The sequence below is a fragment of the Ixodes scapularis genome, unplaced genomic scaffold (genome assembly GCF_016920785.2).
Source record: "Ixodes scapularis isolate PalLabHiFi unplaced genomic scaffold, ASM1692078v2 PGA_scaffold7__128_contigs__length_106722199, whole genome shotgun sequence".
Taxonomy (NCBI): Eukaryota; Metazoa; Arthropoda; class Arachnida; order Ixodida; family Ixodidae; genus Ixodes; species Ixodes scapularis.
Genome location: NW_024609882.1, coordinates 75,671,256 through 75,697,811, shown reverse-complemented (window position 1 = coordinate 75,697,811; position 26,556 = coordinate 75,671,256). Strand labels below are relative to the sequence as shown.

Genomic DNA, 26,556 nt, shown 5'->3' with positions numbered 1-26,556 from the left:
GCAGCTCCGGGATTCAAAACTTTCGTCCCTCTTGAGGAATTTTCGCGTGCAGGAAAACGGCTGTCTTTGAGGAGCGTCCTATTGGCGCTGGATGCCGCGCTCCTGCCTGTCGTGGACAGATCTTGGATGGACGCCATTGGCTTGCTTATGCAAGCCAAAAAAGCCAGATGTTTTTTTACAGCGGAACTGTTGAGGACGTTTCCCTAGAATCGTGTCCGCCAGCAAACAAATGATGGCACAAAAATCTGGACAGCTATCGCCATCTATGAACGACGCCGCCAACCAGACAACCGGCTTGCCGGTTCTCTGGTTGCCGCCGTCGTTCTCGCCGTGGCTCGTAGATGGAGGGAACCTTTCCAGCCTTTCCAATCTGGCTTGCCGACTTGCGGCCGGCCATTAATGCATTCCCACCTCAGTACAGCTTCGCTGGTCTTCCATGTTCACCAAAGTGGAAAGGCTAAAAGTTTTCTTTTTTTGTAAATTCTACACGGCCTTTAAGTTAAATACAGCTCTTGCATAATTATGATAAATGTTGACAATATTTGTGAGGTTTCTACAGACGAACAGGATAATTACTGCGTTTTGAGATAGCAAACCTGGTGGTAAGAACAAAACGCAAAAATAGTGTTAATTTTCGTCATTGTTTCTTCTTTTTTCAAGTCCGAGCATTTACCGGATGAAAACGTATTCCCGATTAAAGCAATATTCGATTAAGCGGAAAGTTAATACTATTTTTTTGTGGCTTGATGGCCAGTCAAGGTTTTTAAACAACTTTTTTTTCTAACCTTCCTCCAACATAATATTTTTGTTGGGAATAAAAACACTATTATAAATTGCCCAGCCATAGTTTTCAAGTTCTACCTAATTCAGGATTGCTCATATTTGTGAGGAGCACGCGGTGCCTCAGAAAAATGCTCGGCCTAAGAATACATCTGGTGGATGCATATGAAATCTCTAAGGACCTACTGGAGCAACTCTTTCAGGTAGTTGTAGGCGTTGCCTCTCCTTGGAGCAAGAAGGCCGACTGCAAGAATGACATATCCAAACTTGTCAACGGCCCCGGCTCTGTTCACTTCCTGGAGCTCTCTCAGTCTCTACAGCAAAGAGAAACATAAGGGAAAATTTACACACTATGCATTGTGCTTGTGCGACAGATAATGGTAAAAGTTGTCTTTTAATTCGCAGATTTGACAAAATCTTGAACAGTGCCACCGTTGGATGCCCCCGAAATAGGTTTAAATAACTGAATAATATCCCTGTTTAATTACAGTACACGATACCTCTACTGATGATCAACAAGGCGACCGTTTTAAATCGTTCTTTTTTTTTCTACACAGCTTCGCAAGGTTAGGAAATCCTAATTCGTATTTCTATAAAAAAAGTGAAAGCCGTTTACAACTCCCTGTAACACCGAATTAGAGCGCAGCTCTTGAAGAGGAGGAGGGAAGGGTACTGGGGGGTCACGTGACCTGGGGGGGTCACGTGACCTTGGGGGGGTCACGTGACGATGCCGATGATGCCATCAGTGACGTCATTGATGACGTCATCAGTGACGATGACGATGCTGATTCCGATAACGTCATCAGTGACGTCACTGATGACGTCATTCGTGATGATGACGATGACGATGTAGATGCCGGTGACGTCACCAGTGACGTCACTGATGACGTCATCAGTGATGATGGCGATGACGATGCGGATGCCGGGGACGTCGCCAGTGATGATGACGATGACGATCAGGATGCCGGTGACGTCATCAGTGACGTCACTCGTGACGTCATCAGGGATGATGATGACGACGATGCGGATGCCGGTGACGTCATCAGTGACGATGACGTCATCGGGGAAGTCACGTGACCTCGGCGGGGGTCACGTGACCTCGGGGGGTGTCACGTGGCTTCGGAGAGGGGGGGGGGTCACGTGACCTCGGGGGGGGGGGGGTCACGTCACCTTGGGGTGACCTTCAGATGACCTTGGGGGTTTACGCCGACGCCGACGCCGATGGCGACGTCGACGTCGACGCCGACGCCGCTCAAGCGGGGAACGGGCCCTTTTTTTTTCTTTAATAACTGATCAAAATAAACGAAAAGGAGACATTGGCTGCTGCTATAGCAGCGCCGGCTACTCCTTTGAACTTGAGTGTTTAGTGTCGATTTCCTTGAGAGTTCACAGTTGTCACATAAACTAAACACTGCAGAGAACTCCCTGCAATACACTCCAAGTTATAAAAGTACGCTATTTACATCAGGGTGCAATGATTTGTCATGCTATTTATATATATTCCTTCAGTCAAACGTACGTGGTGCACTGTACAATATATATACACTAAAAAGGGCGGTATGCACATTAAATTATTCAAACACTTTTTACATTAAAAGCTCAATTTAGCGCGATAGTATAGAATCAAGGTGTATTATATACAGAATTTCACAGTTGAAGGATGTATGTAACGTAAATTTATCATGTAATGATGTTTCCACTTTGGTGTTGCGTTTCTGTTGTTCTTGTTGAAGATGTATAACTCTCAATAACTGTCCGCTATTTTAGTTTCCAAGATGAAATCACGTAAGGCAAACAGAGCCCTTTTTTGTAGAATTGGCGTAGGCCAAGTTCTTAGGCGTAGGCTTAGGGAACGGGCCCCTAAGAGCTGTGCTCTAAAAAGAAAGCTCTGTCGAGCGACGTCTGTTTTTGTCTGCTCATTCTCCCCTTAATAAAAAGTTTGCACAATGTCCATACGTAGCGCGAAGTAGTTCTAACAAGATCTGCTTGTCGGAGGGAGAAGCGGTGCTTTGGGTGTTTTAAACGTGCACTTATTGAAAAGATCGCATATATCTAATCTAAAATGAACGCACATATACATAGTTCCCACGTGACGTCATTTCCTCTACTTCCTCCCTCCGGCCGCCATCGCCAGGTAATGGGAGGGGGACACAGACGCTGCTGCCGCCTCATGTGCGCCTCTCGATTGCTACTTCGCTACGGAATTTGCATCACCCGTGCAGCGCAATGTCGAAAGCTATTCGACATGAGTCCTGCGCTTCCTATTTCAAAGTGCTTTTGTGCCCCACAGAGGCTTGGTATGAGTCTAAAGTTAAGAAGTGCGGCGGCATCCATCCGTACGAGCTACGCGTCGGCGCGGACACCGCTCCAGGTGCCGACGAGCAGCCAGCCACGACGCATGTGGAATTAACTACTGGTTTTGTCGACAAACTACGCGTGCCTGCAACAGATGAAGCCCTTCAAGGCCCTGAACGCCCACAAATATTTTAAGATTGGATGTGTGAAGAACCTGACAGCGATGTGTCTCCCATCGAAGCGTACCGTCGTGGTGAGCGAGACGAGTTTACAGGGAATAAAACGAGCATCGTTATGACAGCCGAAAAGCCGAAGGATTGCCTGCAAACGAAGAGATGTGCCCCAACTTGCCGCATTAAACTTCGCAGCATCATAGCTGGGTAAACTTGGCGCTTCCACTGCAACACCATCGACACAAGTGTGCTACAAACACTACACAATTACAGAAACTCTGAGAGAAAGATAAAAGCACATCCCTGGAGCGTGACGCTACCAGACACCAAACACTGCCCCACGACCGCAATTGCAATACGCAGAGGGTGCGAACAGAAGCATTCAGAAATCCAAGTACAGTTGAGCAACGTATTTCCTTAACGATAATGAAGTGACTACCGCAGACACGGACACTTCCGATGTATGCGAGCAAGCCAGAGGTTTCGGCCCTTCTCGGACAGCAGCTTTGTACGCTCACACTGTCACGTTTTCACCTTTGGCAAACGGTGCAACCCTACACTTGGCTCTGTGTTACTCTGCTGTCCAGAGGACTTGCTTCTGCTTCGGCAGCCGAACATCCCACCCATCGGCATGACTGCACCACGGCGACCGCGACCGCTACAGCACACCAGAAAAGAAAATAAAAAAATAAACGTGCAATGTGTGCACCGCAAACGCCGTAGCGAAGAAGCCAAAACAGCAGCGGCCAACGTTGCCGGCGACGATCCCGAAACTAAGTCAGTACCTGGTAATGGCGCTGACATTTCCCATAAGCCCCGGCTATGACGTCCGTGCAAACTGTGTATAGCAGGGGTCTCAAACACGCGGGCCGCGGGCAGCATGCGGCCCGTGATTCGCTGGGACACGGCCCGCAGGCAACTAGCTACGAGTCCCGGTTCGCGCGTCTCGAGCGCTAGAAAAAGCACGCAACATCGTGAACTGTTCGCGCCGATTCATTTTCGCTCGAAAAGCAGCTGTGCTCTTTTAACGTATTCACTTAGATCATACTTACCTGTGTTCATTTGCCGTATGTTTCGCTTTTTTTTTTTTGCTTCCCAGCTTCTTTGCAATGTACAACTGTTCCGCTACTAGGCCGCAAGTGCGAGCTATTCGCTGAAGGATGCATCTTGGGCTGCGCGAACTCTCGATGAGTTGGAGCAACTCCCAAAAATAAAGCTACAAGCTCGGGAGTTTCGCCTTCGAAAATGTCACAATTAAAAGACAAGTATTGCTTAGAGTGTAATAGAACTTGCAAGGAAAGCAAGAACTGTCGAATAAACCGACTGTTTTTTTGTTTTTTTTTTTTAAATATGTTTAGCTTGTTTAGTTCCTTAGTTAATTAAGCAACGGGAACCACAATGTACATGTTCTTTTGTTCTATTAAAAATGGCAGCACATTGGCGGGGCGGTGTCATTTTAATTCTTGTTATCACATCACGGCAGGACCCAGAGTAGTCATAAAACACATGAAAGGAAAAGACGTCACTGGCAAATTTGCGATTTTATAAAAAGCATAGAGAGCGAGGTCTGTTCTCTATAAAATGTTATGCCCCCCCCCCCCCCCTCCCCTTCATCTTACATTGGCCCGTGACCTTTTTTGTGTAAGCTATTTGGCCCCCACACTCGAGTGAGTTTGAGACCACTGATGCATATTCGGAGGGCAAGTTCGTCTGCTTCTTCCGCAGGGGGTAGAGGTGACGTCAGAACGCCGAACCTGATTGGCTGATCGCGGCCCCCTATCGGAGCGCCGACTGCTTCTTTGCAACGTCGCCTGCTCGCAACGTCGTCTGCGTCTGTCTTCCCTTTCGTGCGACTTTCGGGTGTGCTTTTTTTCGCAAGCCGGCTTGGCTTCTTGTCGGTTGATCATGTTGCACATGCTTGCCAATTTGAATCTACTGGAAAAGACAACTTTCGTGTCATAGCGTGATGCAAGGAATCGGGTACGATGGCAAGCATTATGAAGATAAGGTATGCTGGCTATCCTTCGTCTGAAAAGCGTTTTTGTAGTTGCTTTTGGGTTAATATGCTGGTGGAAAACGGACACGAGGCGTTCCACCGGATATCCGGAACTCAGGAGTCGTCGAGTTTGGCTCTTTATGCTATCTGTTGCCGAATGTTGACGGGATTTCGTTTTAGCTGATGTGAGTAGCGTCTTGATGATACCTATCTTAACAGTCTTTGAATGATCACTCTCAAAAGGGAGCACCGGCTTTTCTTAACGCTGACTGAACGTCCAGCAAACGCCTTCGTTGGTTTTTTTCAATCGCAGGTCTAGAAATTGTAGCCCTTTAGAGGAAGGATGTTCCTTTTTGAATTTTAGTTTGCCCCCTGCGCTTTCGAACGAGGCCACGATCACCTCGACTTTATCGGCTTCAGGGTGAATAATCAGGTAGTCATGAACGTAGCGGACTACGGTACATTCCGGGCCAGTGTCCTTGGGCTGTACCTGTATGGTCCTATCTACATAAGACAGGTAGATTTCACTTAATATAGGAGCAAGGCAATACCCTATACGCGCCCCGGATTCCTGTATAAAGATTCCAATGCATTCGTTCGCGGTTCACGCGAATGAATGCATTGGATGCGCACCTGACTTCGTAGAAACCAAGACAAGAGGGGGACACCGAAATCGCCCCGGACGTGAAATCATCGAATCTTTTCTCACCCAGAACGCAGAAAACAACGTTTCATCGGCCTCAGTAACCTTATCAAGACGAGAGTTAGAATTTTTCAAGCCTGACTTTGAATAATACCGCAACTCCCCGTAAATACACAACATCCCGGTAGTTCTGCCCGTGGCTGGTGGTTCCCCCTTTCCTTCTCCTATCACGCCTTCCATCTCCATGTTTTCCTTCTCCTTTATCACCTTTCCATCTCCCAGGTTTCCTTTCCATCCCCCATATCACCCTTTCCATCTCCCTGTTAGCCTTCCCCCTTATCAACCTATCTTGTCGGAGTCTCGCTCAGGGTGCAATGTCTTTGCACAAAATAAACGTCGTTGCTAAATGAAAGAAAGTGGTTGTCCTGTGCTTGTCCTCTCTGTTTTATTCTTTCAATTTTATGTCGTCATGGCGTCCCAACTACTGGCTGCCGAAACTTCCATGGACCGCCACACTTGAGAGCGACTTGAAGCAGATCAGACATCTGCTACAAACACCACTGCTGTTGGGACGCCGCCAGGATCGCGACCGGCGACAGCGTGTCACTTGTATGACGTTATCAGGCGGATATCGAGAGCCACTTTTTTTGGACGCGCTAGACACACCAGTCGGAGACGCGTTTCAGGCACAATACTCGTACTGCGGTAGACTGACTACTTGGCAGTGTTGCCAGATGGTCTCACCAAAGAAGCGCGAAACGGCTGGGCGGTATAGCCCAAATACAGCCAAAGCCGTAGAGAGATATAGCCAAAATATGAAAGCCGTTTACAACTCCCTGTAACGCCGAATTAGAGCGCAGCTCTTGAGGAGGAGGAGGAGGGAAGGGTACTGAGGGGGGGTAATGTGACCTCGGGGACAGGGGGGTCACGTGACCTCGGGAGAGGGGGTCACGTGACCTCGGAGGGGGGGGGGGGTTACATGACCTCGGGGGCGGTAACGTGACCTCGGAGGCGTCGCCGGGTTGCATGCAACGTGGGCTGCATGCAACTTGCCCTAAATGTAGCCTGGGTTTCAGGCAACGCGAGGCTCCGCTGACACCGACGGGTTGCATGCAACGTAGGTATCATGCAACCTGAATTACATGCATACGCCGACGGCGGCGGCGCTCAAGCCAGAAACGGGCGCCTAAGAGCTGCGCTCTAAAAAGCCAAGACTAAAAACAATTATTTTTAAGCCTTCTATTGTTACTTTTTCTACCCTCAGATGCCCCATATTTTGTGTACATTAGGTCACTTCTGAACTTTGAAAAAGAATAAAAGCTTCGACAGGATGAAAATTTGTACAACACTGACCCTTCATTCATAGGCTCTATTGTGAAGCCCGGGAGGTATGATCATACAGTAAAATAACAAAATACAGAAGCAGAGCAGTAAAAAAGCTGGGAGTTTCAAACCAGAACCACAATATCTAAGGTTCTACGTGTAAAATGAGGGTCTCAATTATGGTTCACTGTCCTTTCTTGGGGTGGGCGACCACTGCAACGTAGACAATCGTTGAGCGGTGAAGCTGTGGACTTCTCATTTTTACGAACGTGGGTGCCTAAGCATTTTCACAATGGGCACCAAAGCAGCATTTTAAGAGTTCAGTCTAGGTCCGGGTAGAAGACCCGCTAACGAGCCTGCGGTAATAGTGAAATCTGCTTGGTTTGCTCCCCTGTGCTGTGGATAGACCGCTTGAACTCTGCAAGCATTGCTTCTCTGCACATTGTGAAAACCTGCAGAAGTTTGAAGCCTTTCTCTCTCTCCTCTCGACTGGCCAAAATATAAAAAAATAAAAGCAGATCAGAAGTTAGAAAATTAACTAGCCGAACCCCAATTTCCGACCTGGCGCCTGAGGTTTCGACAAAAACTTCGCGGCATCCTTAAAATAGCCCCAAAATAGCCACGTAGCCAACCATAAAATTTTGACGCCAACTAGAAATAAACATAGCCCAATTTGGCTGGTTATAGCTCAATCTGGCCACACTGCTACTTGGTCTCTGACCGGCCAATCAGCATCACATCAGTGCTTTACAGAACGTGCAGTCAGATTATCAGAACGAGACTGCAGAAATGGGCCGAGGAAACGGAAGTGCTGGGAGAGCTGCAGAACGGTTTTTGAACAGGAAGATGCGTAGAATACAACCTATTTGTGGTAACACAGTGCATCGAAGTGGCAGCCCAGCAGGGCAGACGACTTTACACAGCGTTCCTGGACATTTCCAAGGCATACGACACGGTGGACTGGAACATACTCCGAGGTCGACTTCGAGGGATAGGCATAAACGAGGCAGATGTGAACCTGCTGCAGGCACTGTATGCTGGGGTCTTGGTGCGGATTGAGTGGGAGGACCACATGACCAAACGTCTACCAGTACCCAGATGCCTGAAGCAAGGATGCCCACTATCCCCCTTGCTATTTATGTTGTATGTAAAATCGTTGGAGAAAGCACTAGAGCAGTCGGATGTGGGCTGCGACCTATCATACAGAATGGAGGGAGCCTGGAAGCGGCAGAGATTACCGGCCCTCATTTATGCCGATGATGTGGTGCTCCTTGCCGACTCGCCGGAGGACCTCCAGGTACTTCTGCACAACTGCAGAGAGCTCGCCACGCACCTTAGACTCCGTTTCAACCAGAGCAAGAGTGAAGTTTTGGTCCGGGAAGATCGAGATGGACCGAATCAGGAACCAGAGGAACAACAGTGACACCTGCAGGGAGGGAAGTTGACAAGACAAACCACGGTCAAATACTTGGGAGTGACCCTGGCTGCGGAGTCCAACTACCTGAAGGTCTATGAACGGGAGGAGAGACTGGGAGCGATAAGGGGGAAAGGTGTCTTGGCGAAGAACACGACTTGGACCTTCAACAGGCTCGAGTTGGTGCGGGGGCTATGGAAGATTGTTATCGTTCCATGACTCACGTACGCAAATGGCGTACTAGTCCTCTCATCGCAAACAAGAGAATTCCTGGAGAGAAGACAGAGGGATGCGGGAAGAATGGCCTTGGCACTCCCGAGAACAGCACCCAACGAGGGTGTCCAGGAGGACCTAGGCTGGTCGTCCTTCAAAGCTAGAGAAGTCAGCGCCAAGGCACTGTAGGAGGGGAGAGTGCAGAGACCCCCGGATGGGAATTTCGCCCACCGCACCCTGCGCTACAAGATATACCAGGAAAGAGGCACCAAATGGATGCACCGCCTACGGGACCGCCATGGGTTCGGCTACGGGCTACGGGACCGCTATGGGTTCGAACCGACCTGGCTGGAGTCAGCGGGCAAGAACCGGGTGGGCCCGGCTACAATTAGAGCGGGCATCCGAGCAGTGGAGACGGAGAGATGGAGAGCGGGCGCGGCAGCGAAGCCGTCCCTCGCGATGTACTACGCAGAGAAGGAGGCCATAAGGAAAGAGCCCTGGTACGACAACTCGACAGGCAGTGGACTCCTCGCAGAGGCCCGCATGGGTACATTACGGCCCCGGGTGTGGAGAGCCAGGTTCACGGAGGGACAGGAGAGGACGAGCACACTCTGCGGGCAGACCGACGAGACGACGGAGCACCTGATGCTGCAGTGCCGGCACATTGTACCGGTCCCCAGTAGCACTAGTTTTCCGAATTGGTGCAGAGCAGGCAGAGGAAGAACAAAAGAGCGTTCGATCGGCCATAGACATGACGAAAACGCGGCTGGAAGTCTGGTGGAGAGAGACACATCGGCGGAGGGTGTGCAACCGACCAATGGAACACCAAGCGGAAGCGAAAGTCGCGGGGGCGCGACTGGCTAGGCTAGATCCAGTATCCATTGTTGATTACCCAATACAAAGGGAAGAGCCGTACACTCCAATCCAATCCAATCCAATCCGCTTGTGACGACGCGCACACCGCGCTCCTACGGTGACGTGTTAACCACGGGAGCGTAGGTGGCAACTGACCAATGGCCGTTACGCCTATCTTTTCCCTCAGATGCCGTAGTTTGAGTGATTCCCAAACGGGTAGATCCGGAAGCGAACGCTGAGGTGAGTTTCTATCTAGGTCTCTGCTTGACAGCAAACAATGGTGTCTGACAAGTTTGCGAAGGCAGCTGTTATATATTTGCTCTGCACTTTCCTTAATGTGACATTTCGCAACTTAGCGGGGCTGTCTCTACGAAAACTCCGAATATTAGTTTTTCCGAGTTCGTAGATTGTACCGAGACGCCTGTTGTTCTTCGCCGACGTTGTCTCGCGTTTTGCGTGCATATTGCCGCGGGGCTGCGTTTGTTCGTCCCCCCTTCATCCCATTCATTCTAGGGTTTGAGATCGCTGTCCTGCACAGGCACGCTGACTTTTCTCTAGTTTTCCTCCGTCAGCTCGTACACAATTGGTGAAAATACTTCGTGCACTCGGTACGGGCCTAACCGCTTTGGTGCCAGTGAAGCAGAAAAGCCATTGCTGGCATCGCTCAGAGCATAGTTTCTTCTGAGCACGAGATCGCCTACTTTGTAGCGGAGATCTCGGCGGGAACGGTGGTACTGAGCTTTTTGTTTAGCTCGCACTACCCCGAGATTTCGGCGGGCCTCCGAAAAAGCTTTCGTGGTCCGGGTTTGCAGCGTCCGTGCATGTTCAGCCTGTTTCGACTGTGCGTCGCTCAACCCGGTGTTTGCCTGAGGACGCGGTCTATTGTATTCGGGAATTCCTTTCGGAGTGTGAGGAAGGAGGAGGTGAAGCCTTTCGAACAATTTACAGTGGAACAGAGAGCGAACCCAATCTCGGGAATGTATGCGTCCCAGTCGCGGTGCTTTTTGGCAAACGCTGTCAGCATGGTTTTGATGTTTCTGTTACATCGCTCCGTGATGTTCGCCTTTAGATGGTAAGATGTGGTCGTTTCGTGCTTGATGCCCAGCGCTTTCCAAGCGTCCACAAATACCCTCCCGACGAGGTGGCTTGCCCTATCCGTTAGAAGAGCTTCAGCGAACCAGAAACAGGTGAATATCTCCATGAGCTTTTCAGTGATTGCTCGGGCTGTCAGCTTTCGTAGTGGAAAAGGTTCTACCCATTTGCTGAAGTGGTCATTGACAACAAAAGTAACTGGCTTCCTTTGGGGCTCCTCGGTTAAGGGCCGACCACGTTGCAAGCCGCCCAAGACCATGGTTCTTGGCTGTCGATCGGCTGCATTAGGTTTTGAGTTTTGCCGTTGCCTGGGCCCAGGTCGTCGCGGAAAGATGTGTGCAGTCTACGGGGGCTCGAGACAGTGCGACGTCCACCGCGTTCGTGCTGCCTTTTCTGTACCGCACGACCATAGTCGTATTTCTGCAATAGAAAGGTCCCTCTCTTTAACCGTCCTGCGGGTTTGCGAAGTCTGGCTAGTCATATTAGGCTTTGGTGATCTGTTTCGATTGTGAACGTGATCCCGTTGAAATAAATGTCGAAGCGCTTGAGGGCAAAGACAATGGCCAAGCGCTCTTGCTCACATTTGCTGTAGTTCACCTCCACTGGTGCCAGTGAGCGGCTAACAGAAGCGACCGGACCAAGCACCCCCTCGTGCTCTTGGAGCGGGCCACTCCCAAGCCCAGTTTGCTCGCGTCCGTTTGGATCACGAAAGGCTTGTTGAAGCCTGGAAGCTTTACTTCAGCTGTGACCGCGAGCGCTTTAGAGGTGCAGCAAAATGCCGCCTCCTGCTCGGGTCCCCAACTCCCTCTCACGGACTTTCTCAGTAGCCACGTCGCTTGGAGTGATGCGCAGTTTTGGATGAATTGGCAGTAAAAGATCACCATTCTCAGATCGCGAGGGAGCGAGTTTACGTCCGTTGGTGCCGGAAGCTCCCGGATAGCATTCAGTTTCTCGGGGTCCGACTTGATGCGCCCGCAGTCGAGCACAAACCCAAGCAAGTTGATGCGGGTTTCGGCTATTTGGGCCTTTTCTAGGTTTCAAGTGATCCCCGCGGCTTTAGCCTGTCGAACACATCCTTCAGATCTCGTAGATGATTTTCGAACACTCTTAAAGGAAAGGTTGTGCAAACGAACCAATCGCCAACTTTCATCCCCAAGACCCCAGCGCCGTCTATTGAGAAGCGGTAACTCGAGCAGTTCGTCCTGCGGTCATTTTGTTTCTCCCACCGGAGTTGCTCCCCTAATGAATACTTTAGTCCCTCGGTCCATAATGGCCGCCGCAAGCCTTCGACGATGTGGACGAAGCATCTCTCGAGTAGCTGTTTTGGAAAGGAGCCTTTGCAAAACAAGATTCTGGACCCGGGATTTAGAAATTGTGACTACACGCGCATATTTGGTGAATGTTTCCAACCGCGAAAAACATAAGAAAGGAATCCGAGCGACCTGGAGGCGTCGGTAACGAGGCTACCTACTCTCCAACTGCCGCTCCGGCGCCCGAGTTTTAACTAGAGGTGACGGTTGACCCAGTTGACCTGTGGCGGTCCGGTGGATCTCTCGTCGGATGTAGTCGGAGTGGCGACCGATTGAACGGGGAGTTTTGATGGCTTTGGCTACTTGTAGAGCAGGAGAAATGTTATAGGCTATCAGAACGTACACTCACCGGCAATATGAGGAACCCACTCAGAGCGCGTGGCAGAAGCGGTGGCTGAGCGGGGCGCTGCTCGCGCTTTGGGCAATTCCATGTCGCTCAGAGGGGAGGCCTCACACGGTGCTCAGCCGCGCCAGCTGGCGAGCCGCGTCGTGACGTGCTTAAATTTTGATTTCGGTTTGGCGGGAGAGCGCGCTTTCTACAGGGCATCAGCATAACTGTAATCTTTGTTTTTTTCGCAGTGCTTGATTTCATAATTTGCACGAAAAAATTGATAAAAACACCCGTGATAACGAGACTTTTTCCGAGCCTCCTTTTGCAATACTTCCAGGCGTGCCGCGTAAGAAGCGCTCTCCCGCCAAACCGAAATCAAAATCTGTTAAGCACGCCTCGGCGCGGCTGGCGCAGTTGAGCACCGAGTGAGGCCTCCCCACAAAACGACATGGAATTGCCCAAAGCGCGCGCAGCGTCCCCCTCAGCCACCGCCTCTGCCACGCGCTCCCAGTGGGTCTTTCATATTGCCGGAGAGCGTAAGTACTTCATAAAGTCGCAGGATTACCCTGTACGATAGGCGCTCGCTCTTTGACGCGGTCGGGCACGTACTCGCCCATGTTAGCGTGCAAACGAGGCCTAGCACTTCAATACTATGCCCGGCGGAAATCAGTCCATCAAACACACGATGCTACACCGGAAGATCGTTCCGTCGACGCAGCATAGTTTTAATGCAACTTAGGTTCATTGAAAAGTTACCGTATTCGTTTCATCGACCAACCTTGCGACGCCTCATCGTAAGCGTCTTTCCGCACATATCGCCTCAGTCGGCGACCAAGGCGATGCGAGCTTGACGAAACCGTTACGCTTCGTATGAGGCCTGGTGCGATTTCACGCCTCGAGAGTAAGGTTTCGCCCTTTCGCTCTTAGGCGAAAGGTATGGTCCTATCCGGTATGCGTAAATAAACATGTTCTCAATCGATATTAAAGTTTCCCCGAGCGGAGCGAGGGGTTTCAGCGCGTAATGCGGACTGTCTGAAAGCGGCGATCGCGAATTCATTTGTGGCGTATCAGAGTCGCCTGGGCAAGTCCGCTTTAGTTCAGGTAGGCTTGCGGCGAACGAAATGAAACCAATAATGCAATTCCCGTGGCAAAAAAAAAGTAGACGAAACGTTGTACAAGCACGTGTCCACGAAATTGAGCGGTGCCGCGAAGTAGTGCTCGCGCGCGTTTAGTTAATCATTACTTTATGTTTCTACTTTCTCTGTGGGTTTCCGAGTGTCTTTCCACCGAATCAGAAAAAAACAACGCCCCTCGAACATCAAACTCCACATTGACGGGAGAGAGATCCTAGAGGTACCTGCCCTCAAGGTCCTTGGGCTGCAGATACAATCCACCAGACTCAATCACAACTTTCTCCAGGCCATAGAAGGGAACGTAAACCAAACTATAGGTCTGCTCAAGAGAGTCACCAACAAACACGCAGGCCTGACTGAGCAGGACAGGGTCCGCCTGCTCCAAGCCGTCGTCGTGAGCAGAATAGTCTACTTCATCCCCTACCTTAAATTAACCAAGGCAGAAACTGACAAAAACGATATCCTCTTAAGACGCGCTTACAAGGCGGCGCTATGCCTTCCCCCAGGCACGTCCACTGCCAGACTCGAAGGGTTAGGCCTTCACAACAAGGCCAGCGAACTCGTTGAAGCCCATCTAATAGGACAATATGAACGCCTCGCCCGCACCCCCACAGGAAGACATTCTCCGAAATCTACGAATAGGACACCACATCCTATATCAGGACGCGACAACCATTCCCCTAGATATCCACGCGCACATTATAGCCACACCACTCCCCCACAATATGCACCCTACGCACCACACCAATCGGAGGGAAGAACGAGCGCGCTCCCTACGCAAGAATTACAAAAACGACCCCCGAGTTTTGTACGTAGATGCAGCGGAATATAGACACCACGAAGCATTCACCGCAGTCGCAGTTCGCAATAACTCCAACAGCAACCCGCTAGATTCGATCACAGTCCGGACGCCCATCCCTTAAACGGCGGAGGAACCGGCGGTAGCGCTGGCCTTAACGCTTAACCCTACCCTCGCAACAATCATTACCGATTCTAAAACCGCTTTCCAAAATTTGGCCGCCGGACGCATATCCCCAACGGCACTCAAAATTTTGCGCAGAAACCCCCCGCAATCTCAAGTCCAACTGACCTGGACCCCTGCACTTTCAGGGCTCGAGGGAAACGAGGCGGCCCACGACCTAGCCCGAGGACTTACTAACCGGGCTGGGCCGAGCCTGTATCCCTACCACGGAGCCCGGTCCGCGCGGGACTGTCTGATCGGTTATCATGACCATTACCACCTACTACCTCCTCTCCCGCAGAATCTATCCGCAGGTGGACAAATTCATTAGCTTAGAGCAATCACACGTCTGGCGCCAACTCCAGACGGGAGTTTTCCCCAACCCGCCCACCATGACTCATATCCACCCCATCCTTTATCCAACTTCGGCGTGCCCCTTATGTGGCGCCCATGCCAACCTGGCCCACATCATGTGGGCGTGCCCTCAGGATCCCTGCCCCGAAATTCCTTCTGAGGAGAGGTGGGAGACCTCGCTTCGCAGCCCCGACCCGTACCTACAGGCCGGCCTGGTCAAAAGGGCGGAAGAGGTAGCCGGGAAGCCTCGGCCGACCGCCACCACGGGACCACCAACCTAAATAAAGGAGAAGACGGCCAGGAGGGGATGGGCCTTCGGCCCCTCGCCCACCACCACCACCATGACCTCTATTCCCCTTCACCGATTTCCCCAGTCAATAAAGTTTTCTCTCTCTCTCTCGGCCCTCGATGTTTCGGCCGATGCTGGCCGGCTCCACTGCACGGTTTATAGTTTCACCCATGGTCGGGAATCACCAAATTGGAATTGAACTTGAATGCTGTAACGATACACTTGTTTATAGAGCCCAGCGTGGAGGTGTTTTGTCTTCCTCACTTCGCCTCACTCAGATCCTCACTTCGGAGTTTGGTTTCGCCCTGTGTATAACTTATCTTCTACTCGTGGCTTCGAAACGTGTTTTGTATTGTTTAAAGCTGCTCTTGCAAACTTCGTTTAAAATGTTTTTTTGTTTTGTTTTGTTTTTTTGTATGCTCGTTGTCATTTGATAGTTGTGTTTGCTTTGGGCTCTAAAAATTTTCAAACAGTCTGGTTAGGACTCGCGTGTCAAAAAATAAATTTTACGCGAATAAAAAAAAATTTAGAGCAATATTTGTAGAATTATAATGCAATTAAAATGCAAAGGTGCAAGCGAGCTGGACAAGAATGACGAAATGTTTGTATATTGAAAGTACCCGCAGGGCCCGAAGGCACTACAGAGGGGGAGAGGCACATACATAAAATAAAGATAGTAATATAGTCACAAGTCAACAATATTAAATATGCAACAAACAACGAAAGACAACAGACACTGCGTCACTGCTAAAATAGGGATTGGGCGAGACACGACTTAGTCGGTAGTCACGTCCTTTCCACTCGTTTTTTCTCGGCATTTCGGGTGCGGGGAGGAGAGGTGGATTGCCTTGGCCATCGCGTTGAAGTGGAGAAAGGGTATGACCATCTTATTGAGGGGGAAATTGCGTATTACCATTCCGTGACGTCATGGACTTTGCGCGCGGAATTTTAAATTAATCTCGCCCCGTCAAAGTTGTTAAAAAAATGTTTTGCCTAAAATATATCTTTTAACACTTGGTCCCTTACAAACTTACACGAAGAAGCCTACGGAGGGTTCGGTTCTCGGCCTCTCGTCCCAGTGGGATCAGTCCCATAGCCAGTTGAATCGGTGTTACGTGCGGTGAATAGCGCCAAGTGCCTGCACAGACCCGGTGAGGATTACCAGGGACTTGAGAGTGGATAATGAATGCTAACAGGTGAGCAGGACCGTTGAACGATCGGAACCGACGCCGATTGAATTGGTGATGCTTCGCCTCGCCGCTCTCAGCCGAAAACGCCGTATCACTTGCGGCAAGCACAGCAAGCAGATTCTCTGTTCAATAAAGACATCATTCCATTTGTCGCTATACGATTCCTTATTTGAATGTTTTCTGGCCGCGAAGTAAACGCAGCCGGCCGCGCGAAAGCAGTCGCGGGCAAACCCCCTCGAATGTCCCCCCTCACATCGTCGCCCCTACTCGTAATAGGTGCGGTGCCGGTGCTTCGAGGCGCGTTTTGGAGTGCTTTACTGCGCACGGAAGGCAACGAATGGGCGTACCCACTTGAGAATGGTATTTTAGCAAAAAGCAGTCCAGCTCGCTAGGCCTTACTCGTATTGCTCCACTGTGGCTTGCCAGCCGCCGTGTTGCTTTAGGGGGTGGTCACTGTGACTTCCTGTTGTTTGTGTGCCGTGTGACTACCCATGGGGTCGTTAGTATAACGAAGGGGGGAGGGGGGGGGGGGGTAGCGATATCTTTGACGGCTTCTGACTACCCCAAATATAGTACCCTATGACTACCCTTTTGTTGAGAGTGTAGATTTTAGGGAGTTTGTCCATTCATTGGAAAGTATAGAGCCTATAAGTAGGCGCCATTGAACCGGAAGCAGGCTGGGCGTGTTTCAGGGTGGCTTCACAAATTCGAATGTTACCATCCATAAGCCGGTAATAATATCTTGGTGGTGGTCGCGAGAAGGGAAATAAATAAGTGCGTCGAAGTAGTTTTTATGACTCAAAATATGGTGCACGTAATGTTTTGATTACGGTAATCCAAAGTCATAGTAGAAGAGCGCGACAAGGTCGAGAACACACTTTGCCTGAGCAAAACACAATTCGAGAGGCACATTCGTTTCTTATATATTTTTGCATTATCATAATCACAGCATCATGTTCACTATATTTTCAACAATGAAAAGTTACTACATGCAACCCTTACGCTCTTATCAAAACTGTTTCTCGCTACCACCGCTAAGGAATTATTTTCGACTTCTGGTTGGCCAGAGTGCATGTCATGTGCTTTATCGGCGTCTGGCGCAGGCCCTGGCTCTGCCCGCTCTTTCCATCGACCAAACTCTCCGTACGTGACTCTGGATGGATGCATACACATCAAATCTCATCCCATGTTTGTCGAGTTGTATGGGGACTTGTAGAGCTTTTACGATTCCGACGTTATCAGGCACCGGCTGCAAAGACGAAGCTTGGTAATTTTTTTGAGGGTAAAGAGAACTTTCATCGCTTCGCTGGAGAAACACAATGTATTCGTAAGGCACCAAGCATTCGTAAGGCCGAATATGGGACTCCCATCTAAAGCCTCAGTTGAAAGAGTGTTTAGCGTAGCAGTCGACATCTTCAAGATGAAAGGGGATTTTCGAGAGTCAGCTGTTGGTCAAAATACTCACTGTCAATAAACGGAACTGGTGGCAACAGTACACACTTCAATAACCCTCTTCCCTTTGTTTCTTTATTGAGAGCAGTAATGTTTGAAGTTACGCCCGCAAAGTAAGGAATTACTTTCTGGAGTAATGTTCACTTACTTTATAAAAGTTTAATTGTAGTTGTGAATAAGTACAATTTAGCCTTGAGTAATTGTAAATCGAATTCCTTATATTTTTTCACTAACGTGTACATGTCTGAGTAAAGGATCGAGCATCGAAGTCATTGCCCGTCATTGTGGGCTTTGTTTACATTTCTTATATTCTACATTTATGAGTTGTGTCCTTATCAAACGCCTCATCATGCCTTCTCCTTCTCAAGCTTTTTCCTCTAGATTCTTCTACCAAACATTTTTTGTTTTGTTTTTACCAATCTTCGTCGAAACTCACGACCGGCCTTTAGTGCTGTCATATTACGAGGGCTTCAATAGACGAAAATAAAACTTGCAAAATTTTTTAATGGGTCTGCTTGGATCTTTATGCTTTAGGCTGATCACTAGACGGCTCATGTTGACTTTTGCGACCAGTAGAGCGCAGACTGTTTAAGGCTAACTTGCGCATTAGGAGACGTGTGCAAGCGTGGAACTGACCGGTGTGTTTCTTCATTTCTAAGAGTTGGGTGTAATCCCACTTTAGCAGTAACGTTACATATGGTTTGTGTTTAGTTGAAAGGGCTGCAATGTGCACTTTCAGAGCATGGATTGGGGTAGATATACTGGATTAAAAAAGGACATGCACGTTCATCTAACCATATGTGATGGAATGATGTAGCTTTGCAGAGACACAGTTAAAAATTAAATGGTTGTAATATGTCGTACACACATCGAGGACGACGTTAAAGACGGCGACATCGATGAGGACCTCTAGGACGACCTCACGGACGATGTCTAGGATGACGTCAAGCACGCCCTATGAACACCTCTAGGACGACATCCTAGAGCGTGACATCAAAGACGACGTCCTGGACGACCTCACTCGATTTGGAGCCGCCATATTGCTACGCAGACGAGGGATGAACTGTGCTCCCCCGTTTGCAAGGACGACGGTTGCTCCGTTTCTAAATGAACATAGGGGACAAGAATGTTACGTGCTTAATGGATGACTATATATACCTTTTCTTAAGAGTGTGACCCTGCACTCGCCGTGCATTGGATTGCTTACTGCATCGAAAGGATGTTGGTCGGCACTGCGTATATTCGGAATGGTCTATTATGGTACTTGCAGACCATGACTCTTTTGCGCGTTGGAACAATATTTGACTTGATCCGTCTGACTTAATTCCAAACACATTTTGAGCGGCTAGAATCAAGCATTGGTATAGATAACTTACATCATTAACCAACAATTTCGACGTCGTTCCTTTGTTTTCGGCGTATTTAAAATCGAAACACGAATGATATATGGACCAACGTTTCCCGCAGTGTAACTTACAAGGTAGGTTGTATGTTACCTTCAAAAGTTTGTCGTAGCCCTGGACGGTGCTTCTGTTGGTTATAAAAGCGTCGTGTACTTGAAATGTGAGAAGACAGTAATGTCGGATGTTCAGGTTCCAGAAGTCTCTAAACGTGTTCATACCAACGGCGACGTTGAGGTCGTTGTAAGCTTGAAGGGCATTGCTGAGATAAATGACACATGTGTGAAGATTAGTTCAAGAATACATTCTTCGATTGACACTTCGCAAGTCCGTTTTCAGTTTACAATATGCAGGATTACCTCCTATTTCATTATGTCACCGGGTATTTAGGCTTTAACCTCTGGAAAATGTCAGGAATAAGAACACTCAAACAAAGCAACTTTTACACTTGTTTACAATTTATCTCAAAGAAATCAAGACGCTTATATTTATAAAGTGTCCAACCATAATAGGTTATTTTTTAATTTTTTTTTGCATCTCAACAAGACGGCTGAAGCTCTAAGAGCTGACTAAATAAAAACCTTTAGATTCAGGCTTTCCCCTGAAATGCAAGTTGATCGTGCGTTAGGCAATACAACAAGAATATTTTATTGTGAGCTTAAATGTTCATTGAAAACCGCTATTTTCATTTTCTGTTTTGTCTCAAACCTTTCAGTAGCGCCTGACAAACCATCGATTAGATCGAATTGGAGCCGGTTGGATGAATGTGAGCGTTTGCAATCGATTTTTGTGGTTTCCACTCTTTTCACCACCAGAGGCTAATATAGAGCCTCTCTTAATATCTTTACTGGACACCAAAACGACGAACAATCGGTAAAAGCCAACTTAATTATCCGCCGCCGAACCAAAACTGTTTGAAACAGCCGGAAATCCCTCCCATCCTCCACCGCGGTGCCGACGTCACAAGGCTGCATCTCTGATTGCGCATTCGCAGTAGCGGTTGAGCTGCTGTTGCGAAGCGGTTGCGAAAGTGGTTCTCGAGCGAATCAGCTCAGACGCACAGAAACGCGGTTGGCGTTTTTTTTTTTTTTTTTTTTTTGTAGATGACGGGTGATTTTTCGACTTGTGTTTGCCAACCTTGTTTTTCAATACACTATCTCATTTTTTTTAATGTTATCAAGCCAACATTTAGCAGTATTAATCCACGAGCTTTGTGTTTGTGCTGTTCGGACGGATCCCGAGTTCGGGCCCTCGCCGCCACGACAGCTCTGAGGTGAAGTCCAGGTTCCCCGAGAAATGGCTCTTTGATCCTCTGTGCTACCAAATCCTCGCGCTCCAAATCTGCGACCGGGCACTCCATGGCCCGTCGTCGAACTGCCGGGCTTTGTAAGTATAGAGTTCAGGTAGCAGGAGTCAAGAAATGAATTGCGGAAATACGCCGGTGATTCCCTGACGCTTCCCCTGAGGTCCCCGAACTCGTCCATGAGCAAAGCCCAACTGGGCGCGCCCTGTTGAATCATGGCCTCCTAATTGAAAGAAAAACGTTGCCTACCCTTTCTTTTATTTCAAGAAAACTCTGCCCTATGACCTAATTTCGGAGAAAAAAGGGCCCGTCTAGGTCGCCTTGACCTTTGCATTAATTGCATTAAAATCATAACATTAAACTGCAGGGCGTTTACCCTTGTTCGTGGTCTGGTGGCGGCTGATAAAGCTCACTTGTTCTATTGATGTCTAACTCCCGGTTATCTCAATTGGGAAAGCGCTCCACTGGAAAATGAGGGCTCTCTGGTTTGATTCCAGGACCAGGAGGATTTTTTTCAGCGCACACCAGTCGCCTAGCTGTGTTTGGAATTTTGTGTTTGTCCTTTGTTCCATTTTACAAGGATTATTATTCTTTAAACCCCTCGTCGTTCGCATTTCCATTTTCATAGCGGTAAGCGGCATTCGTGGTGCGGTGAATGTGTTCGGTGCTATACTCCGTTCATCTTCTAAAGTCACAATGCCGTGGAATCCGCGGGTTCGCCGGACCAATCAAACACCTTCCCTTTGTCACCTGACTCCTCTTTCTGGGTGTGGGCATGGGTGAGAACATGATCACGTGGCGAAGATATAGACATATATGTGGTGCAGGAAGCACGTAGTTGTTTCCGCACTGTCAGCTTCGGGGTGAATGGGGTATAGGCAACCGGCAATGCATTTTGACACTACACGTTGCGCCATCTAGCGGCTGCGAAATAAAGAAACTGGGTAGGCCAGGCCGGGATAAGTCACGGGGACGGCGGCTGGTCGCATTGAGAAACCACGTCTGAACGTGGTGTTTGGATCGGCGTGTGCCTTTTTCCAACCATTTTTTTTGTAAAAGTAAGTCCCAACTTCACGTCTTTATGACCTCACCGGATGCCTGCGACATCTCGCCTGCTCCTAGAGTTCCCCCCAAAAATAAACGTCGCTATTGCTGCGTGAATGAGCTGCCACAGTCGCGAAGGTGACTCAAGCGTCAAACTTTACCGCTTCTCCTCGAGATCTTGGGAAGCGACATGGCGACAGAAGTGGATTACTGCAGTGCGACGCATCAAGTAAGTGAATCTTACATTAAATGTTGAAGTGAACGAAAATAGATGTGGAGGTTCGGAAAGTGGTCTGACGAACTCGTTTCGCAGACAAGTCGGCAAAATAACGTATTTATAGAAGTTGTTTTACGAGTCACTTGGACAGCCACATAAAGAAATACGTCACAGCGAAACAACAATCGGGCCGATTGTTGCTTCGCTGTGACGTCGAGAATCAGGCGATCAGGTCTTCAAGCGAGAGGTCCGTCGGCCCATTTCCGGCATTCGTAGTTGTACGCGTGCATAGCCGTTCGGCACGCGCGGTCGCAACCGAAACCTTCCGAACCTGCAATATTTCAAACAGTGGATTTTCGTAGCACAAAGTTTTGTTTGTTTCGCCAACCAAATTTAATGCTGAGTTTGGTAACAAATGTGGCGGCGGTGCAGAAAACAGGATGCAAAAGTTTTTCTTCAGAAAAAGCTCATGCGAAGCGTCAATATCCTCACACGTACACTTTATTGCCTGTCGCCTTTTTTACAGAGGCTTGTGTAATGTTCTCTAGCATGCAAATTTTGGTTTAGTGTGTGGGGCGTCAGGAGAAGAAGATGACGGGCGAGCGAGGCGCGAGCGGGGGCCAGCCGGCGAAGAAAGAGGAAGAGCGTGCTGCACGAAGCTGGGGCCGGGCAGGAACAATAGATCCGTTCTGGCTGGTCTGGCCCATGCCGAACCCCAGAGTATGCCACCAGCATGGTTCGGATCAGGACCGGCGGAAGCGGCGAGCCCTGACCATACCGGCCTCGTCCATGGCGATCCCGGAGTGATAACGCAGTGAGACTCTGGCTGTGATAGCCCGGAACAGCTAGCCTACGCAGCACTGGCGAGGGATGGACGTTCCGCACGCCTAGACACGGGCTCCGACTGTGAGCTCTGAACGACGGGCGACAACTACGGTCGGCGGGTCCGGACTGCCGGCTCTCGAAGACAGGTAACCAGGATGTACAATAAACCCATTCGCTGCCTTCTCGTTGTGTTGTGTCACTTCCTGGGAGGAGGAGGAAAACTTTATTCAAAAGCTCAGGTCCGAGCCGTCTTAATCGTCCGCACTGGAGGAGGAATCGTCTTCTACAAGACGAGCGGAGCAAAGACCGATCGGGCGGCCCCAAGTGGTGAAGACAACTAAAACTGGTATCCAAATGACGACTCTAGAATATTCTCTAAACACTTGGACCTATCAAAGCTCCGATGGTCTTAAAAAACTGCATAAAAGAACCAGGGGCATGGCACGCAGGTGCACACGGGGACTGCGGAAATTGGGATCGCCGCCGCTCGCAACGGCCCGACGGGCAGACTGGCCGCCCCATTAACAGAGACGTCTTCACTTGTGGCGCCGCCTGGCCATTGCCAACTGGCTAGAGCAGGTCGTGTTTTGTTTGGAGGTGGACTCGTCTCTCGTCACACGCGGATTGGGTTTGCTCTTAGTTGGATATTAAGGTCAAATAAACGTCGTATGGAATACCTATGCACCATGCGCTACATACACTTTATATCTTAAGTGTTAGCATTTTATTCCTTCATGTAGTAGAAACATCACGGGTCGAGCTGGCAAAGCTATCTTGGGTGGCACACCAGCTCCGCTCTAGTGTTGGCTATGCAACTACGCTCACAATGTCTGCACGGGTCTTGTTGACCGTCACGTACGGTGTTGATACCTTTCAGCAGTTTACGCGACTGCCGAAGGGGGTATACGAAACCTTTCACTTGGGGAGATCGGAAGCGCGTTCTTATACTCTACGGGCTAGGAACGAGGCAGCGCAGTGACTTGATTTGATTCCTTGTATAATACAAAACAAACCACCGCATCGAAGCGTGCTAAAATCACGCCCTTGGGCTTTACACCTTTGGGATTTCTTCGTGGTCTCTCTAAATAACATACTGCATTATCTATAAAAAAAGGACTCGAAATTACGGAAAATTTGGTTTTGCAAATATACGACACATCGCACCAGACAGTGTTTGATGTGTTTTTGGTTCCTGATTAAGGGCATGTTCAGAAAACAATATATAGTACGGAATATTGAAGTCATACATTGTTTATGAGAGGTTGACTCATTTGATATATAAATTTCAGTACAAGGTTTTATTTAGAAACCAGTTGCGCACAGTTAAGAACTTTTAAATCTACAAAGAGTAAAATGATATGAGGCTCGTGATGAGTTCTACGGCGTTCGAAGAAATCATGAAAGATTTTACTCTGTGGACGTGGATGACCTACGAAGCTGCTTCGCACACGACATAGACGTGTGAGAAAATTTAGCGTGGGCTCGATTAAAGTTGTCCAATTTAGATGCATAGTACCTTCGTCTTTTTTATGCGCCCTACCCCCTGCGACCTTCGCCGTCTTGTCAGGTTTAACGCATGCGCTTGGTGTTTTGTGCACAATCTTCATCGGTGGTGTTTAACGCCCGCCACCGCCACTGATATTCTCGGTGCCGTTTTCGCCGTTGCTCTTCACAGGCGCGTTGCGCTTCGGGAGTCCGCGCTATACGCGACCTTCCCATTATGACGAGAGAGCTATTGCTAAATTACCCAAGCATCAAGGAGAATGCAGGGAATGGTGTTCCACGTGCCGCACGTTCCGACGTCTGCAGGAGTAACTGTTTTAAATCAAAAACCTAAAACAATTGGCATCTTGCGAAATAAACCTTTCGTCAAATCTTTATTTTGGTCATTTAGTTCAAATCTTTTGCACGTGCGGCGGTGCAAGAGTAGAGCTTTTCGTCACGCACACGAAAAATTGACAGAATCCTAGCCATTAACAGATTCGCTGTAAAATGCTCCCCTTGAAGCGTTCCGAAGAGTTTGTTTCTTAGCGCAGCTCATCTCCGTGCCAGCAATCCCGCTCCACGTGGTCAAAACACGCAACCCGCGTGCGCTTCCACGTATCGCAGGTAGAAGAGGCTAGATGAGTCAGTCATCGGACTGCTACGTGAGGTGTGCCATTTTGTTTTCGCTGGCAGTGTAAAGACGCTACATCGACGTGCGATGCGTTGCGGTTTCGACCGCTGGCAGCGGGACTCCTTGCGCGTAGATGCGCTCCGATAGGATTCCGGGACCTAGAATCCCCTCCAAAATTAGCGTTTTTTTTCGCAACGCCGTGGACGCGGCGCGTATTTGATAATTTTGTTATGTTGCTCACAGTTGTGCCTTTTTTTATGCTCAGCAACTTTCTAATGAAACGATTCCCAGAATTCCAATATCGAAAATAGTTAATTACTTGCACATAAAGAATAATGTATTTATTTAAAACTATGCTAACATTCCTAACTAGATTCTTGAGAAACAACCAAAAAGACCTCAAACACTCTGCATTTTTTGTGCGATACTTAGGTATTGGAAAATATATTTTTGCCGGAGCTTTGTGAAATGCCTTTATATTTTCAACATAAGTATTCCGAGAGAAAACGAGTTTCTTTGTCCTTTGATATGCCATTTCATTGACAAAATGACAGTGAACACTTATCATTTCAGCGTGGGCTTACAGTGATTTTCATTATTTTTTTTAAGAACAAGAGGTCGAAATTCGGATAGCTAGAAACCTGCACCCACATCGCCCCTGGAATCCACGCGGAGAAATGGCATCACCTGTGGTGAATTCCTAATCCGAATTGGGTGGATCCGCTGTCCTTGCGAACAAAGCCCAAAAACCACTCCATAGCTTGTTCTCTGCGGTCAAGGAAGGTGGCTGTCCTGAGGTTGTAGAAGCAATCCAAAATAATTATGTCGCAAAGGCCTTCCTGGGGCCCCTTTATCCAATAGGTAGACTGAATTCCAAAAGTACATAAAAGCGTCTTGTTCGGCAGCTGCCCTGCAGAAGGAAATGCAGTGTTAGACACCGAAGTGAACGGGGGGACATCTCTTTTTTTTTTTACATCCGAAAGGGGAAGCGCGCCAGACATAGAGTTAATATTTTGATCTAGAGCGAAAGGTTCCATGCAACACCGATGCTTCCGAACGGCGCGAAAGAGACGAGGACAGCGGTAGTTCCATTGGACGCAGATGACTTTCAAGGTCTGTCCGAATTGCTTTTCTAGGTTTATTTTGTACTTACCTGGTGGAAAACAGAGGCATCGGGCATTGCGTAAAAATAAATAAAGTTGACAAGCTCTCGAACAACGTTATGCCGTCATAATAATAAAAAAAAAACGCTCCTAATCTTTTGTCTGTTTTCTTCTATTTTTTTCTTCTCTTTTGTTGCTCGTTTTCTGACTTTCTCATGACAAGCGACCTATGCGCTCAAGATTGGCTGCGTTCTGCTCCCACATTTACCCCCTGGTCCTCTGGGCCTCCAGGGCCTAATAAACGATTGCTCAAAGGCGTCTGTTAGTGCCAAACTACTTTTATTTGGATTTTGTGACTTATTTTTGATTTTCCACATAACTGCTTGCCACAAGTGCCAAACATGAGCCAACCATGACACTCATTAACCTAACAAAAAGCACGGAGGTCTAATAAGGGCATTGTTTATCCGTTTAGTCTCAAAAAACCATAACACTGACCAAAGAAAGTCAAATTTTATTATACCCTATATTTTAGTCATTTAGGGGCACAAGTTGCTTAAGCACGTGACGGGCCATAAATGCAGTGGCTAATGAACCTCAAATATATTTATATCATTCCGCCAGCCTATCGCTCTCACTCCTTCCTTGACGTCGCTGACGTCAGAGCTTGGCGTATTATCTTTTTCAAAATGGCGTATGTTGATTGATTGATTGATTGGGGTTTAATGGCGCAGCAGCGACCAA

The 26,556-nt window shown here is 48.6% G+C and overlaps 1 protein-coding gene across 1 annotated transcript; it reads right to left on the bottom strand.

Annotated features, from left to right (window-relative positions):
• Positions 1-962: 962 nt before the first annotated feature.
• On the bottom strand, positions 963-25,710 carry LOC115312598. Its single transcript, XM_042286279.1, has 4 exons — positions 25,704-25,710; positions 25,397-25,619; positions 19,301-19,466; positions 963-1,094 (listed from the first exon to the last, which is right to left on the bottom strand). Exons 1-4 carry the CDS (start codon positions 25,708-25,710, stop codon positions 963-965), a joined length of 528 nt encoding a protein of 175 aa, XP_042142213.1.
• Between the last annotated feature and the right edge of the window lie 846 nt (positions 25,711-26,556).